A 17710-nucleotide genomic window follows, 5' to 3' on the forward strand; every position below is an offset into this window, starting at 1 on the left:
ATCCGGATGCCCGAGCCACTTCGTCTGGCTCTTCTTAATACCAATATGGATTTTATGTTCTACTTTTTCCTCGCTAGTGAAGAAGATGGCAAATGCTCAAACGTCTATTTTTTGGGGGGGGGGGGGGGGGGCACGTAATCTTAAACGCGTCGCCTTTGCAACAAAGTCGTTATGTTAAATGAGCTTGGTGCCCGCGTCCACCTCTTATGTTATAGCATACGTACGTCCTTTATGGTACACGCTTATTTCCCTGGTGCGCTCGTTAACTAAAAAAATGATAAACATAAAACGGGAATGCAGTCGGACGCTGGGGAGATTTGGCTCGGACCAAAATGGAGGCCGGTGTAAAAATGCAGACATTCTTGCTCAAATTAAAGACATTTACGTTAAAAGATTGTTAAGAAACAAATACATAAATAATGTACATAAAAAACACAAATATTTTTTTACTAGTGGAGTATGTTTTAAAATATATTCTCTAACTCTATGCAAGATGCAACATCACCCTTTGGTGGCATTTGTTTCGAATTACAAGACGTGTTAGTGTGAGAGCGTGTGGGCGAGTTTAAAGAGCTTTTACGGATTAGTTTTTCCATTTGAAGCCAGTCAACGAGAGTGAGAGAGCACAAACATCAGCGCCAGCGACCAAAGGTGAGTTGAAACTTTTTCCCAACCTGCTTAGCGGCTACCTTTAGCTCAATGCTAACCTAGCATGCTAACTATTGAGTTGGCATTGTTAAAAACAAAAAAAATCTGTATACTAAATAGCATATAGGTCTTAATGAGGACTTAAACAAACATAAACACTGTATTTTTTTATTTCGTATTATTTTATATATTTAGCTAAATGAAAAGACAACTACCCGTTACGTCATGTGACTTATAATTTTCCAAATCAATTGACTGAATTGAATGTTTTTATTGTCATTATACAAGTACAATGAGATTTAAATGTTCATCACAAATAACAACAACAAAAAAGACAAGAAATAATAACAGTAAATAATCAGTCAATAAGTAACAAATAGTAAAAAAAAAATAGTAGGGAAGTACAAAAATAACAACAAACAAAAGAACAGATACATAATCAATAAATAATAATAATAATAATAAATAATCATTGCAATCTCCCCACTTTTATTTTGAAAGAAATGATGCATGCCATTATCTGAATTCAAAGTTTCAAGACCCTTTTTTTCACGTCAGCTTGTTCTTGGAAGCACTAAGAAAAGAAAGCTCAAGCTGGCACGCCGCCACTTTAAGGTCTCCACTTCTGTCCTTTAGTGCCCCCTAGCGAAGGCAAAAAGACATGCTTTATTCCCCGGCTGTAAAATAACCATCACCATGACGCACACCAACGGTAAGAAAGACGCATTGGCAAACAATGTGAATTTTTCGCACTGGTTTGAGGCCTTTTGCACCCAGGCTTGATGGGGGTGTTGTCGACGGTGGTTGAAGAAGCAAGCGAGGCCGTCAGTAGAAACGTGATGACCACGCACCTCCACCGGATCCTCGGTTCTCCGTGGCTACGTGCCTTACTTCAGGTAGCGTTCCCATAAACAGGCAATCGGTAGAGCAAGGACATCATCTTCTGTTTACCTGCAGATTTACGAAGGTTTGTTGAAGTTTCGGGGACTACGGCCTGGTCCTTCGTTGCCTGAGGCTTCGGGACTCTCACGTGAGGTTGCCACCAACAATTGTTACACCACTTGAAGAGCGTGGCGACTGACAAAATGCATGGTGTGGTGTTGCAGTGGAGGTCCGGAGTCTTCTGCAGATGGGGCCCCAAGCTTCCGCCGAGGCCGAAGAACTTCATCTGATCCTCGGCTCTCCTCACATGAAGGTCCTGCAGGTCCAAGTGTCATGGCCTAGAATGCCTTAGCTTGTACTTGTTCTGAGAACGATAAAGATATCCATTCCATGTCCATTGGTCTTTCCAACAGGCACTGCTGTCGTGTCATGACACGGTTGCCCAGGCGGACTTCGACCCCGTCTTGGCACCCATACCGGATGAGTTGTTGGAAGACTTGGAAGCCGTGAGGATCGTTTTGCTGGACAAACACGAACAACCTCTGGTCAGGATGAATCCCAATGACCCAAGAATGGACAGAGGTGCAAAAGTTGTCCTCAACTTCATAGGTCTTTGTGTGTACGTTAGGGGGCCACCATAAGAAAAGACAAGGAGTCAGGAGAGATCATGATCGCCAGGGTGATTCGTGGAGGACTTGCCGACCGAAGCGGTGCGCCTTGGTGACGCCATATTTTAAGACACCCAGGAACAAGTTCTCCATTTCAGGTCTTCTTCATGCTGGAGATCTTCTGGCAGAGGTGGACGGGAAGCCCCTACTGGGGATGGAACCAGAACAGGTCATCCAGATCCTGGTTGGTCTGCCAGTATTTGACTGTCACTATCTGTCCTCCATTTCTTCCGTGTTTGTTTGTGTACCCAGATGAAGTCGGAGGGCGCCATCCAGCTCAAAGTATTTCCAAATGTGTCCCAGCTGTGCGGCATCGAAAAACCAGTGAGGAACCTTCGGGAGGGCAGCCGAGAACAATGGTGGGCGACCTTTGCTGAGAGTCTCCTTCTGTTGTGCCAGGTCTACATGAGGGCTTTGTTGGATTATTGCCCGCAACAAGATCCGTGCATCCCATGCCCCGATGTGGGAGTTATCTTCAGTAGGGGGGACATCCTGGAGGTCTTGGAGCAATCGGATCAACACTGGTGGCAAGCCAGGAAGATCACCAGTACAACCTCCTTTGCCGGATTGATTCCGTCTCCCGCCACGTTCAGGGGGTAACGAAACCTCGATTAGCAAACGAGCTAGTTGACCTACTATCTTCATACCTGACTTAACAGCAGTCCTTTGACCAATTAACGAACCCTAAACTGACTGACGAACCAACTAATTACTAGTTAGATTTCAATGTTGGCCTATACTACAGACCTATAAGGGAGCCTAGTATGTACATAATAACGTACATTATTTGCTCAAATACTACCCAATTTTATGGACATGTTTTATTTGTGATGATGTCATCAGTAAGCAGATGGAGCCCAAGGATTGCGTAGAAGACAAACTTGACAAAGACGAGCGTGTTGAAGAAGGCTGTAAAGCAGGTGAGGACCATGTTGCAACTTCGCCAAGGTTACCAGATCAGAGAGACAGTCTTCCGACTCAATCACCCCGTGAAATTCAACAAAAAACATGTTTCAGAACACAAAACCAATCCAATCAAATACTGTGCAACCAATTACATTGCACTATGATATACAATGACTATGATATTTATGTACACTCAATTTCTTCCATTTCAGAAGAGCAGGAACCTCAAGATAAAGGAACTTTAGGTAACGTGTACTTTGAAAATACTTTATCTATTTTGTATACTGTTCATGGCTGGAAACCATGTTTTGTAGAATTCAATACAAAATGGCTGTTGTGTTTGTTTGGTCCAACAGATCAGGAAGAAACATGTTTTGGTAGGTGAGTCTCCATCTGGCAGTCAGTTACTTTAGATAATGTAGTTAGTTCAATCAAAGTTAGTCCATTGGAATGGTCACTGATTTATTTGGTTGGTTATCAAGTTAGCATTGCAGTGTGCTAGTTCTAAGTCGGACGCATGTTATGCGTTGTCATGTTTTCAGAGCCTGAATCATCGGATATACCCGAATGGCTGTATCTGGGTAAGATAACTCCAAAGAAATACGGTGTGATACCTATCGTGGATTAATTTCTAAATGACATGGGGTCAATGTCGCAGTCTCCTCAGCGGGTTTCCGTCGCAGTTTCTGTCTATTGAGGAGGTCGTTGTCCAAGAAGCGCCGTCAATCCAGCGGTAGCGTTAGTGCCTCCTGCCCTCCTGCCACGCCCTACGAAGAAGTGGTCCTCTACCGACGAGGCCCTCAGGAACGCCACCGCCTTATGATCCTTATAGGTCAGGTCATCAATCAGTCACTCGGTCTGCTGGTTAATGAGGTTAAGTCTTTAAGAAAATTCTATTTGACTAACATTTGTAACCAGTCGGTCTTTTTGTGTCAAAATGGCGCATTGTCGTACAGGTACGCCAGGAGTATGTATCAATGAACTGAGACAGAACCTCATCAAACTCAACCCGGACACTTTTCAGGGACCTGTACCACGTATGCCACCCCTTCCTCCTGCCTACCAAACAAAAACCAATCGATCTCTCAGAACTGTTCATTGTGATTGGCTCCCACAGACACTACCCGGCCAATCAGAGCATGGGAGCAGACGGGAAGAGAGTATCACTTTGTAAACAAAGAACTCTTTGAATACATGGTGTGCAGCAACAGGTGAGATTCTCTTAAAACTGAACTTTTAAGTGCAGTTGACCTGAAATCCACATGTAAATCTGGGTTCTCAGGTTCGTGGAACATGGGGACTACGTGGGTCAGAAGTACGGCACCAGCTTCGACGCCATCAATGAGGTCATCAAAGCGGGACATGTGTGCATTATTGACATCGAGCCACATGTAGGAATACATACCCTAGCCTTACTGATACCTCTACACATTTTACAGATAGTGCCTTATTTTCTACCGTAGAACCTTGCTTCCGTGAGGACCAGGAAGTACAAACCATACGTGATCTTCATCAAAGCTCCTAGCTTGGACAAACTGGCCCAGAGCCGAGGAGATGCAAGAGTCATTTGCAGTTACCGAAACAACAAAAACCTCACCGTAAGAAAATACACCCTTCAAAACATTGGCTAGCTCCCGCAACTAAACACGGTTTCGTACTCCAGATGCAGGACCTGGCGGACTTGGCAGAGACGTCTCGCCAAATGGAGCTGAAGTACAAGCATTTATTCGATGAGGTGCTCATCAATGAGCAACTCACCGATACCTGCGCTAAGCTACATGCTGCTGTTTGGCGGGCACAGGAGGAAGCTACCTGGATCCCTGCCAGCTGGACCCGAACTCAGGACTAGCCATGTGCTAAACATGGACTCGCCTCAGGGGAAGCCATCGGGGAAATGCTAACGACTCATTTTGAGGACAATAGCGGCTAGCACCACCTGTCAAATGCATGTGACCATACAACTACTTACTGATCAACACTGCCAAGCTAGCAACTTACCTACTTGTACATACCTAACTAGCTACTATACATGCTAACCATTTGATATTTTGTAAACAAGCCACCATTGATGCCAATAATATGTAAGATTAACATCTACCCACTGACCTAAACTTACTGGAGCCTATACTTAAGTACGTATCTAGTTAGCGTCCGACTTACCTACGATGAACCGACCAATCTGAGAGCAGCTGCTTGCCAAGCTATCTAGAAACTATAAACGACTTATTTGATAAAATCCTTGAGATTTCATCTGAATGTAAAGTACAATGAAACCTGAAATTTGAATGAAAACACACATTTTGCTCTTTCATTTCAAACACAAGCAAGTGTTTACAGCAATAAAGAAGTTTTATTTCAGCGTCTTAATATTTCTGAATGCATTCAACATTGAACTCAAAAGCATCTTAAAAAAAAAACCTAATGACTTTCACACGTATTTATCTCGCTACTGACTGATCGACCTACATACGTATCGAACAAAAACACCTTGCTCTCCGTCACTGCTAATCCGCTACGTGGAGCTAATCAGCGCAAACAGGATTTACTAGGTACCGGCACCCTTTTGGGAACATATTCATCATGGTTTTGTAGACATTTATTTCCACATGTCATATATTCAGTTATATATACCATATATTTTTGAAATTACTGGATAGTTATCTGTTTTTTTGTTACATATATGCTGTTTAGAGAAAATGGAAGCTAGCCTTTTTCTTAATATACTTGTTTTATTACATGCTTTTGTCATCCGTTTAGTTTGACTCCTTTTTAATGTTATTATTAGGATTCGTTTATAATCTGAGGTGATTTGTATCATTACCAAGGAGCTTTTGCTAGCATACATTTGTGAGGCCTCCTACCAACTCAGATTAGCGTTGGTGAATACTTGGCTAATGACATCATCACAAAGCTCTCGCCAAGGGTTAGCATATGTCCACCTGTCAGTCACGCCGGCGTCCACGTCGCCACCGTGAAGACGAGCTTCCCGCACAGGTGAGTGATGTTGATTTAGGATGAGATTTTTGCCAACAGCAAGTACAAAATACACTGCTAACTATGTACTAATATTATAGCATAGTTGAATTGATTGTTGCTTAACAATAACAAGAGCAAATGTAGCAATAGAGTTTGGACTTGCACCTGTAGTAATGCAAGTAGCATAATAGAACCACAAGTTGTAGTAATAAACTTACCTTCATTTAGTATTTGGTTGCATATTAGTAATGGTGTGCAGTACTGGTATTATTTGCAATATAGGATGATTACTATAAGTTTTACATGTAACTGTAGTAGATGTAGCATTGACAGTGATAATAGGAGACGTGGGGGGTGCATGAGTACCAATGGTAATGGGTGAAATAGAATAGAATACAACAGAATCAAATAAAATGCAGCATTGGGATTGTAGTACTACTCGTGGTATAGCTGTTACAGTCTTAATATGCATAGCATCATTACAGTTGTAGACATACATCTGGTATAATTATTTATAACTATAATGTTAATGTAGTATAGCGGTCAACTAGTAAATGGTTATATAAGTTTAGAAAATGTTTTTCAGTAACCTTTATGTGTTTTAATTAAATGTGACCTGACCAAGTTACAACTTTTGCTGTTAGCTTAACAGCAGGTGATCGGTCAGACTAATCCAATCACAGCGAGCGGTTGGCACTAATTGACTGACCCGAATCACTGGTTGTCAGAGTGGTCGCCATGCCAACGGCCAAGGGCAGGAAGAGGAAGACCCGGAAGGAAATCAACGATGGCGATGGAGAAGGTGAAATTTAGTGCCAACTGCTAGTACCAATATACTACTTGTTCTGCTACTTTTAATCATACGAGTACTTCTCGGGCTAGTACCAATAAGGCTAAATATATGAAATGAAGTTTTCCTACCCAGGAGTTTGTGTTGACCTGGAAAATGAAGACTTGACTAATCAGGGCAGAGAAGCATCCACGCCAGACTTCCTAGATGCAGCACCACAGAAGAAGAAGAAAAAGAAGAGAATGCACACTATTGGTTAGCTACCCACTCAGCTTTTAGTTCATACACCTCATAGACAACAATTGTCATTCCTATTTTTATTTGTATTTTTTCAGACCAGGTGGACCATATCGACACGCCAAACGGGAACCCGACAGAAGCCGCGGGTGAAGACGAGGAAGCTGCGGTTGCAGTGAGCAAAAAAAACAAAAAGAAAAGGTTGGAACACAAGCACTTTAATTTATGGCAACCCATTTAGACACAGTTGTTGTGTTGTCATCTTCTGTAGGAAGACCAAGTCCACGGAACATCACAACAACGACCTCGGGGCTGGGAATGACGACTTTGTGGCCGACGCCCCTTCGCCTATCCCCCAGCATTCCTTGTTCTCGGCCCCCCAAGGCCAAAGTCAACCCGTGGGGAGGGTCTTTGTAGAAAGAAACAGTAAGTTTAAACAGCTGGATGTCAAGTATTGGTTAGTTAGTCAGTAAACAAACCATTAACGCTAATATATCATCCAAATGTGTGTTTAGGGCGCTTCCAGGCCGAGCGGGTGGAGCATCTACGCCATTTGGACCAGGCGGAAGACTACTTGGAGCCGAGACAGATGTCGTGGACCACCAGAGACATCGCTGTCAAAGTCCACAGCAGCTTCAGGTGTACAAAGCGTATGATTGGCCGAGGCCCGTGAAAAGTCCCACTTTAAACAGACTAGCGCTGTCAATAGCCACGAAACGACTTCTACGCTCGCAGGGTCCTCGGTCTGTTCTGCCACGGATTCCTGTCGGGCTACGCCGTGTGGAACGTGAGCGTGGTGTACGTGCTAGCTGGCGAGCAAATGTCCACGCTGTCTAACCTGCTGCGGCAGTACAACGCGCTGGCCTACAGTGCGCAGTCGTTGCTCTACCTGCTGCTCGCCATCAGCACCGTGTCCGCCTTCGACCGGTATGTCCTATATATTTTGGGCCTTTTGCGGGCTGGGGCCTCACCTTCAATTTGATTTGTGGCTGTTTCTTGGAGCGCAGGGTCAACCTGGCCAAGGCCTCAATGGCGTTGAGGGGCTTCATCACGTTGGATCCCGCCGCGCTCGCCTCGTTCTGTAAGTTCAAAGGCTAAAGATGAGCAAAATAATGTTTGTTTTCATTCACAAAGCGTACTATTGATGTTGATAGACAATAGACTAATTCCAAGTTCCTTTTTTTTTAGGTTTTCATGGTTTGAACCATTCGTGTTTTAGCTCGCTAGCACTTAGGCTAATAGTTTTTGTTTATATTGAGGTAGTTTTTTTTAAATGGTCAGTAAATAGTCATCATTTTTATGTATAGCTGTATTTAACTTTTTAATCTATTAATATATTTAAATAAGAAATGTACATTTCTATGTGCATATGTTACTCTTTTGTCACCAATGATAAGAAATACAGTATTATAATGTATCGTTTTTGTCTTTACAGTGTATTTTATAGCATTGATCCTGTCCCTAAGTCAACAGATGACTAGCGATCGCATCCACCTGTATCCCACCGCTAATGAGACTTTGTGGTAAGAATGGAACAAAAAAAAAACGAATTTTACCAGTATTTTACCATTCAGTTTATAATCCAACTCACCCAGGCCTCCTGGTTCTGAGGAGCAGATCTTGCGACCATGGATTGTGGTCAACCTGGTGGTGGCATTGCTGGTGGGCCTGGCCTGGGCCGTCATCTCCACACGGCCAGATCTCGACTACACAGAAGGTAACATAGCGTTAACTTTGTTGTTATCGACCATCGATGCTAGATTTGTAACCAATATATAAAAGAGGCCAAGTCAAAAAGATTATAAACATTTTTTTGCAGAGTTTTTGATGTCCATGGAAGTTGAAAGCTTTCCCAGAAGCGATGAGAACTTGGAACTTCCAGCCTGAAATCCTGTCTAAAAATCACTGTATTTTCAACTATTTTTGTACAATGTCTTTTACATATTTGTGGTTTTGTTGACATGAAAATAAAGTAGTGCCTTAGACCTAACTGTATTGTGCTTTCAAAATAATGGGGGCAAAACTAAAGGAAAAGAGAGCAAACTATTGATCGTCTGTTTAATCTTTCTGTCTTCATACAATCAGACAATCAATCAATCAATGACTGATGTTTTGACAGTTCATCTCAATTGCGCATGCGCGTCATAAATAACATTTGAAACGGCGGACTTAATAACCGTCAAAAGTACGTCCAAACATCCTTGTGCGTTTCTGAAGTCGACCAACATTCGTCGCGTGTTATTTACACTTTGCAAAAATACAATTTTAAAAGCGTCGTTCTTTTTTTCGGGCAAGGAAATCAGACTACGTCACTCATGATGCCCCTGTCGAAAATGGCGCTGCTGATTCGCCATTACGTTTGAACTACACGTCCCGTGATTCCCTTCTCGAAACGAAACAGTCAAATGCTAATTGAAAAAGTACAACCTCGCTGGATTTCCCCGACGTTCTTTCGAAATACGACGACCGCTAGCATGAATTAACTTCTGTTTACGGGTCCGCTAGACTTTTGAGGGACTACTTTCCGGACTCGAAAGTTGACCAGCGGGATGGCTTTTCTTTTTGCCATGGCTTCAGCGTTTTCTGTCGGTTAGCAGGGCAGAGCTAACTCGCAGCTTGCTAGCTAGCTAGCCTACTCTGAGAAGGAGCCACTGGCTCAACTAGTTGACTTTTTCTCATGTAAATATGCCAAAAGTGCAATATAGCGCCGCGTTTAAGTAGATATATAAACATAAACATAAAAAAACAAAGTGCACCATGACGCTGGCGCCGAAAGAGTTGTCTAACCTGCTGGGCATCATCTCGGAGGAGGCTTGTGGCAACACTTTCGAGGCTCTGTCGGCGCACTTCCATCACTTTTTCGGCAAGGCGGACCATTTCCGTGCAGGTTCGGTTCTCGTCATGCTCCTGCAGCAGCCCGACCTTCTGCCTAGCTCGGCGCAGCGACTCACGGCGGTCTATTTGCTGTGGGAAATGTACCGCACCGAGCCACTGGCCGCCAATCCATTCGCAGCTGTTTTCGCGCACCTGCTCAACCCGGAGCCCGAAAAGCTGCTCTCAGGTCAGTCTAATTAGTTATGCTTTGAGAAATGAGAAAATACACCAAAAATGGCTGAAATTGACGTATAATCTATTTAAAGTTGGAGAAATTAAATGGGAGCGATGAACTAATTGGTCAGAGAAATGAAAACTTTAGTTTTATTAATTATTAATTGACATTGACAGTTTTAGACGTCCAATTCATAAAAAGTTGGAGGGAACAAATGTTCATTTGTTTGCCTCCTTCAACTTCAAATTGATTGGATGTCTACTAGTGATAAATTGGGGGCGTGTCTTGGCCGGAGGAAGAACATATTTTGTTTTGGTCGTATTATTTATTGTTGTTATCATTTTTCTGAGCCTCCATACCTCGTTATCAGGTTTCCTGCCGCCCATCACGCAGCCGGAGAAGTTCTTCCTGTCGCAGCTGATGTTGGCGCCACCCCGAGACTTGTTCAAGAAGACGCCCCGCCAGGTGTCATGCATGGACGTCAGCGGCACGCCGCAGACGGTCGACATCAGCGGCCTGCAGCTGGCCCTGGCCGGTAAAGACCAGGTTTTCATTCTCCACGTAACTTCCTGACGGCTAATATTTTTTTTCTCTCCTCCCCGAGAAGAACGTCAGTCGGAACTTCCCACACAGAGCAGGGCGTGCTTCCCCAGCGTGCTGGACGACCCCGACCCGGACTCGTCCAACTCGGGCTTCGACAGCTCCGTGGCCAATCAGATCATCGAGTCGCTGGTCACTGGCCCGCGTCCGCCTCTGGAGAGTGCGTACCACTAATAACAGTAACCGCACCTGGGGTCGAGCGCTAATTCACAACAGGCACGACAAAATGTTTCCACTGTGCAGGTCACTTCCGTCCCGAGTTGATCCGCCCGCCTCCTCCGCTGCACGCCTGCGAGGACGAGTTGGCGTGGCTCAACCCCACCGAGCCGGCCCACCGCGTGCGCTGGGACCGCTCCATGTGCGTGAAGAACAGCACCGGCCTGGAGGTCAAGCGGGTCATGGCCAAGGCCTTCAAGAGTCCGTTGTCGGCACAGCAGCAGTCGCAGGTGGGGAAAAACGCCGGTCGCCATCTGGGATGTCATCGAGTCCAATAATGGCGTCTGTTTAGTTGCTGTGCGAGCTGGAGAAGGACCCCAAGCTAGTGTACCACATTGGGTTGAGTCCGGCTAAGCTGCCCGACCTGGTGGAGAACAACCCCCTGGTGGCCATCGAGATGCTCCTCAAGCTCATGCAGAGCAGTCAGATCACCGAGTACTTTTCCGTGCTCGTCAACATGGACATGTCACTCCACTCCATGGAGGTCGTCAACAGGTATGCCAAAGCCGCCGTCTTTGGAGGAAAATGGCTGACAAGAATTTCTGCCTGTTCAAAAATATTTTTTTTGCCTTTTAGGTTGACAACAGCCGTGGACTTGCCTCCAGAGTTCATCCATCTTTACATTTCCAACTGCATTTCCACCTGTGAGCAAATCAAAGACAAATATATGCAGGTAGGACAAGCGCTCATGCCGGTGGAGCCCATAGGCGGAGTCTAACGTGCGCTCTCTTTCCACCGTGGCGCAGAACCGCTTGGTGCGTCTGGTGTGCGTCTTCCTGCAGTCGCTCATCCGCAACAAGATCATCAACGTTCAGGATCTGTTCATCGAGGTTCAAGCCTTTTGCATCGAGTTCAGTCGGATACGCGAGGCGGCCGGACTCTTCCGCCTCCTCAAAAGTCTGGACACCGGCGACGCCCCCCCCGACGCCAAGACCGCCAAATAACTGTCCAATAGCTTCTGTATTATATGAGGGGGAAAAAAATAAAAACGTGGCTTGATGCGTCCATTGTTAAATCATCAGTTTTTTTATTTTGATTTAAAAAAAAAAGAAAGAAAATAAAACGGTGTTTAGTCCTCTGGTCCACCCAACGTGTTTTGGGCCAATATGACATCGGTGTTATGACATCATCAGAGATGTGGCATTATGCCCGCTTAATGGCGCGCGCCATCAGGCAGGCGAAAACGGTCATCACCATCTTGGGTTTGACCTCCACTAAGTCCTCGGGAATGGCGTACACGCGGGCGCCAACTTTCCTCGCCGTTGAGATGGCGTACCTGTGAATAATCGTTAAAATTGGCTGTTGTAGAATTTAAAAAAAACAGTTGTCCTAGAAAAAGTTCCTACTTGGCATTATTGAATTTATCTTCAGGCCCCAACTGGTTTCTCTTAAGGAGGTCGTAACGGATGGATCCGGGCTGGACGGCGTCGATCAGGTCCAGGACGGGCATACTGCTGCTGATGGAGGGGTCCTAAAGCCAAAACAGGCAGGCTTACGACTCCACTGGATGAGCCGCAAAAGAAAAGTACACAAAAAGCGGGCTTACTTTAAAACTGGAGATGCAGGAAGTCTTCTTGGCTCCCGCCAGCTTCTGATTGGTCCACGATACAATGGTGTCGTCGTTGACTTTCTGCCCGTCGCCAAGGTCCTCCAGGATGTTCAGCGTGTACCTGCCAGGCGGGCAAGGAAAAAAATTAAGTTCCCAAAGCGGCTTTCAGGGGTCGGTGGGCTACCTCCTCATGAGCTGCCACAGCAGAGCCAGTGTGAGGGTTCGATTCCCGGCGTGCAGATCGTGGCCACCGATGCCCACCAGTGAGAATTTGGCCTTCTTGCCTAGCTCCACTGCGTAGTTGCAATTCTCCAGCTTGAAGGGAAGAAGTGTATACTAATACTAATACAAACTAATACTAACATACTAATACTAACATACTAATACTAACATACTAATACTAACATTCTAATACTAACATACTAATACTAACATACTAATACTAACATACTAATACTAACATACTAATACTAACATACTAATACTAACATACTAATACTAACATACTAATACTAACATACTAATACTAATACAAACTAATACTAACATACTAATACTAACATACTAATACTAACATACTAATACTAACATACTAATACTAACATACTAATACTAACATACTAATACTAACATACTAATACTAACATACTAATACTAACATACTAATACTAACATACTAATACTAACATACTAATACTAACATACTAATACTAACATAATAATACTAACATACTAATACTAATAATAGTGTTAATAAACAGACATAGTCTTTGTCATCATTATCAACAACAAAAGCCAAATTGTCATTAAATCCAGAAACTGCGTATAAAGTATTGGTATTAAGTCAGTTAAGGTAATTTCCCCAATACTTGATGAAATCAAGTTCAATTTCCAGGGGCGTGGCTTCACCTTTTTCATGTTGCTACCCAGTTTGGGGTACGGCGGCTTGTTGACGCGCTCCCAGTCCACTGGAATTTTGATCTTCTCGTAGAGCTGGAAGATGGCCAACGCGTCGGCGAGGTCGCTGCAATGCACAGGCTGTGAAAATACGGTGGTCCAGGAAAATAATCCCCCCAAATACTTACGCATAGAGATGATTGACACGAGGGTGCACCCCCAAGGAGTTGATCCAGTTTCGGAAAGTGCGTTCTTCTCTGGTTTCTCCTGGAGAAAGGGTATAAAAGAAAAGGTTCGGGCCAGGTCGACTATATTGTCGAGCCAAGGAGGCTGGTCATTATGCCACCTTCGATGGAGCCCCAGTCAATGTCCTGGTTGTCGGGTTTCTTTAGGGCGGGGTACTTGTGGAAAAGGTTGGCCACGAAGGCCAAGTTGAGTTTGGGGTTCCCGCGAACCACATCGGTGGCCGTCACAAACTGGCGGCAGCCCAGTTTGTCCGCCTGCTCCAGCATCAACTCGGCCCGCATGGTTTCGTCTTTCTCCTGGAACCATTTTACATATAATATTTATATATTTTTTTAATAAATGGATTAAAAGAACTGGATTGACAGCCCTGAATATTCATTTTTTATAGATCTAAAACAATCTTCATTTTAGCTTTTGTAATACACATCTATACTCTTCATTTGAATTTGATCCTAAAACAGAAAGTTGGCACTCATGATCGACTTTCCCTGGCCACACAAAGTGATGCAGTGGGTCAGATTTGGCCCCCAGACCGCCACTTTGACACTTGTGGTTGATTCTAAAGACGGTTTTGAACAAGCCTCACCTGGATTCCGGTCATGTCGATTTTGATAGGAGGTCCGAGGGGGTCGTTTCCTTTTGGCGCCACCTGATGCAGAAGGTTGAAGTACGCCCTGGAGTCCTGAACACAAGAAACGCAAGTGTCAATCACTGTCTTGCCTCCTAGCATAACATGGAGATTAGCGACGAAAACTACCTTAATATCGGAGCTAAAATTGTTAATCTTGGGGACTTTAGCGCCTTCTAGGTGAAAGTTGGCCCATCGTAGCAGCAGCTCCTCCGGGGACAGCTTCATCAAGTCCTCCAGACTTTCTCCATCTCTCAGCAGAGCGATCAGAGCTGCAGACATCAAGTCCATCAAATCCATCCTGCTCCATCATGGCGAGAGTTGACGTACCTTCGTTCCGGCTGAGTTCGATATCGGCGAACAATCCGATCTTGATGATCTGCCAGAGCAAGCCGAGAACCAGATGCTGCCGTCCTTCCTTCAAGTCCTCGGCGCCGATATTGACCACGTGGCACCCGATGGCCGAGGCCGAGTTGAGGGCCAGGTTGAGGTTCTCTTGGATGGTGAAGGGGGTCAGCTTCTTCTTGTTGATGGTGCGCTCGTCGATGGTGTCTTCCACCGACAGGTTGATCATCTTGCTGACGATAGAGACGCACGCGGCTTACAATGGGGAATGGTCATTTGCGGCGGGGCGACCGCTCGTTTGATTTCCCGCTACCAGAGAATGATTCCGTCTCCCACGGCTGTGAAAAGCTCGTCCGTGTCCGGGTCGGCGGGCAGGACATGGTTGCAGTCGGGGTCTTTTTCCAGAGCTTTGTTAATCCAATTGACAAAAGCTACCTTCTCCTCCTCTGGGGGATGTAAACAAAAAATGTTTTATTCAAAGGAGCCATGTTGTTTCTTTGCAATCATCAACTATGGATTTGCAAAAGAAAAAAAAATGGTAAATCAGTTCTTCCTCTCCAGCGGATTTCTTACCCGAGTACGAGTGCTGCGTGCCGGCCTGTTCCGAGGTTCCGGCCACATTCCGGATCCCCTCCTTCTTGTTGATGGCCTTCCGGAAGGTCTTGCCCACCTCGGTGCTCTTCAGGCCTTTAACGATCTGAGAAGAAAAGAACATGATTTGACGACTTGATATTATTTTTTTAAGGGGGGTGGGGCCAGACCGACCTCAGTGAACTGCTGGAAGCTGAGCTTCTCGCTGGTGCTGGTCATCTCCTCGATAATTTCTCGGACCCTGAAACCCGGCAGGGCCAGGTTGGCGGCCCGGAATAGCTCGGTGAGTTCTCCTTTGCTAATGAAGCCATTGCCGTCAATGTCTGGGAAAAAAAACAAAGGATAAAAAAGTGGGTCCACGCACGGGAACAAAAACCTGGCGACCATTCTCACCGATCTTGGCGAAGGCTTCTTTTAGGTCGTCCAGCTCCTCCGGGGCGATGCTTGACGTGTCGGCCATGACGGTTTTCTGTGAGAGATGAACGAGATGTATAAAAAAAAAAAAAAACAAGACAGAAGAGGAACTAGTGGTTTCGTACTCTGATGCAAATGCTGGTTCTTTACTTCCTGCTTCACATCCTACACTTCCTTTCTGATACTCACCTATTTGATAGCAGGGAAGTTTTATCCAAAATGTAATGATAAAAAAAGCCTACAAATGCAACATGGCATATATTTACTTAGTTAAAAGCAGAAAATTTTGTTCAAAGTGGGTGGTGGGGGGGGGGGGGGGGGGTGGTCCTTTTCATTGTGAGCTATGATGCTGACAGCTTGACTGTCTGGGTACATTGCTTGCTGACACACTATATGTATATAGTGGAAAGGCGCATTTGTGGGGAATCATGCTTAAGGCATGATAATATTAGCAGTTGACGATATGTTTTCTATTAGTGACTGAGATGATCAAGATTAGAGCCAAAATGGATGAAACCATATCAGTTTCACAAAAACTTACTAAAAAATATACCGTGCAAAAGTTGTTATATGCCATACACAATTTGAAATGATCAAAAAAGGTATGAATATGGGAAAAATGTAGTTATGCATTCATTTTGCTGTTTGTCATCATTGCATTAAACAGCAACGTTGGCTGAGAAGGCCAACATGGCTGCCAAAATACCAGGAAACCTCAAACTTCCTTTTACTGTCATTTGACTTCTTCTTTCTTGCCATAAATAAAATCTCCCTCAGATTTGCTTTTCAAGCCACATGAGCTTCAAACTCGTGTTTTCAAATAAACATAAGAGTCGCTTAGGAAAGCTAGTTTGCAAACAAGGTTAAATGGGGATTAATTAAGCCTCACAGGCCTAAAATAATGACATAAATATCAATTAGGTATTTCAGTTTTGGGATTTGAGTTTGAAAATCCAGAGTGCATGATTTCAAGACACGGTAGGGTAATAAAATCTCTAAAATTGCTTTCAAAATATCAAAGATAGGTCTTTGAAATCGAGATTCCCACATCAGGGTGCAATCAGGAGGCCGGCGCAAAGGTGTACAAGTGGCATCGCTCACCTGAGTGTGAAGGTGAGGACGAGCGGAGGATGGCGGCGACCGGTCTGCAGCACGCTGGCGTCTGAGCGACCGATCATGGAGTCGCAGCGAGTAGGAAGGAAGTGAGTGACACACGCCTGTGGCGTCAAGCCCCGCTTTTGTCTTTATAAGGCAATGGAGGGCAAGGTGACACTAAGGAGGACATTTTACATATTATAAGAAAACATGAAAAGTCATTGTGCTCATTTTTAGATATGAGCACTAGTAAATCCAGATTAAGGATTGGAACAAATTGAGATTGCAAAATTCAACTTTGCTTTGCAATAGCAGTTTAAAAAAAGGCATAAATAAGCAGTTCGCTTTCAAATTTCAGCATTTAGAAGCATTACAAAGCAAGTTTTCAAGTTAGAGATAAGACAATAAACAACTATTCCAAGATTTTTGAGTACATTTGGAGTTAGGGTTAGAAATTTCAACAAATACAACTTCAAGGTTTCCAATCAGGCTAATGTTGTTGTCATGGTATCGCTTTTTTTACGCACTCCATTATTATTAGCTTGATAGCTCATTAAAGTTATGTCATGTATCAAGTTATCTTCTTTAGGTCATCCTTACTTGCTGTCTTTCACCCACATGAAAACAAAAAAGGAAACGATGTGAAACTCACTGGGAAGCCGTGAAGAAATGGGTCTGTTGGGCCGCTGGGGATTGATGTCTGGCAACATGGCGGACTCACGCTGATGACATCGCCCATGGACATCATGGGATTTTGTCACAGAGGCGTCTGAGTCACGTGATTCCGTGATGTCACAGCTTGAAAGAAATGTACTTTGGGCTCTCAAATCGAGGGTTAGCTCGCAATTTTGCCGTCAATGGCGGCCAATGCGTTTCAAATGATAGTGTGTTGTGCTGTCAATCAAAAACAAACCTGTATGCTGTGTATTAAACATGCTACATTTTAATGCAATCTTATGGGCAGTGTGAATAG

The 17710-nt window shown here is 44.4% G+C and overlaps 4 protein-coding genes across 6 annotated transcripts; 3 read left to right on the forward strand and 1 right to left on the reverse strand.

Annotated features, from left to right (window-relative positions):
* Window positions 1–607: 607 nt before the first annotated feature.
* LOC144204732 (MAGUK p55 subfamily member 4-like) lies at window positions 608–5471 on the forward strand. The gene is made up of 20 exons (XM_077728875.1): window positions 608–651; window positions 1207–1360; window positions 1426–1544; window positions 1606–1678; window positions 1755–1843; window positions 1944–2075; window positions 2159–2240; window positions 2297–2382; window positions 2451–2522; window positions 2598–2794; window positions 3042–3118; window positions 3317–3349; window positions 3461–3481; window positions 3647–3685; window positions 3763–3936; window positions 4061–4141; window positions 4222–4315; window positions 4387–4495; window positions 4568–4702; window positions 4768–5471. The coding sequence occupies exons 2-20, from the start codon at window positions 1345–1347 to the stop codon at window positions 4951–4953; spliced, it is 1815 nt and encodes a 604-aa protein (XP_077585001.1). The 5' UTR covers window positions 608–651; window positions 1207–1344; the 3' UTR covers window positions 4954–5471.
* A 466-nt stretch (window positions 5472–5937) lies between these two features.
* LOC144204731 (transmembrane protein 237A-like) lies at window positions 5938–9097 on the forward strand. The gene is made up of 11 exons (XM_077728873.1): window positions 5938–6098; window positions 6725–6882; window positions 7006–7125; window positions 7206–7308; window positions 7379–7533; window positions 7623–7746; window positions 7843–8034; window positions 8115–8188; window positions 8543–8630; window positions 8703–8824; window positions 8927–9097. The coding sequence occupies exons 2-11, from the start codon at window positions 6819–6821 to the stop codon at window positions 8992–8994; spliced, it is 1110 nt and encodes a 369-aa protein (XP_077584999.1). The 5' UTR covers window positions 5938–6098; window positions 6725–6818; the 3' UTR covers window positions 8995–9097.
* Window positions 9098–9418: 321 nt separating this feature from the next.
* cnot11 (CCR4-NOT transcription complex, subunit 11) lies at window positions 9419–11987 on the forward strand. The gene is made up of 7 exons (XM_077728872.1): window positions 9419–10168; window positions 10527–10691; window positions 10764–10916; window positions 11000–11202; window positions 11265–11467; window positions 11549–11645; window positions 11719–11987. The coding sequence occupies exons 1-7, from the start codon at window positions 9865–9867 to the stop codon at window positions 11914–11916; spliced, it is 1323 nt and encodes a 440-aa protein (XP_077584998.1). The 5' UTR covers window positions 9419–9864; the 3' UTR covers window positions 11917–11987.
* Window positions 11976–17535, reverse strand: lcp1 (lymphocyte cytosolic protein 1 (L-plastin)). Of its 3 annotated transcripts, XM_077728870.1 has the most exons (16): window positions 17390–17535; window positions 16744–16914; window positions 15622–15697; window positions 15403–15551; window positions 15211–15334; window positions 14951–15083; window positions 14623–14870; window positions 14422–14564; window positions 14251–14346; window positions 13765–13960; window positions 13607–13685; window positions 13431–13545; window positions 12706–12836; window positions 12519–12642; window positions 12319–12443; window positions 11976–12248 (listed from the first exon to the last, which is right to left on the reverse strand). In XM_077728870.1, exons 1-16 carry the CDS (start codon window positions 17483–17485, stop codon window positions 12116–12118), a joined length of 2139 nt encoding a protein of 712 aa, XP_077584996.1. In that variant the 5' UTR covers window positions 17486–17535; the 3' UTR covers window positions 11976–12115. The 3 variants fall into 3 exon arrangements, with proteins under 3 accessions (XP_077584996.1, XP_077584995.1, XP_077584997.1); XM_077728869.1 differs by having other exon boundaries at window positions 14251–14564; XM_077728871.1 differs by having other exon boundaries at window positions 14251–14564; window positions 17338–17459.
* Between the last annotated feature and the right edge of the window lie 175 nt (window positions 17536–17710).

Source organism: Stigmatopora nigra, chromosome 11 (genome assembly GCF_051989575.1).
Source record: "Stigmatopora nigra isolate UIUO_SnigA chromosome 11, RoL_Snig_1.1, whole genome shotgun sequence".
Taxonomy (NCBI): Eukaryota; Metazoa; Chordata; class Actinopteri; order Syngnathiformes; family Syngnathidae; genus Stigmatopora; species Stigmatopora nigra.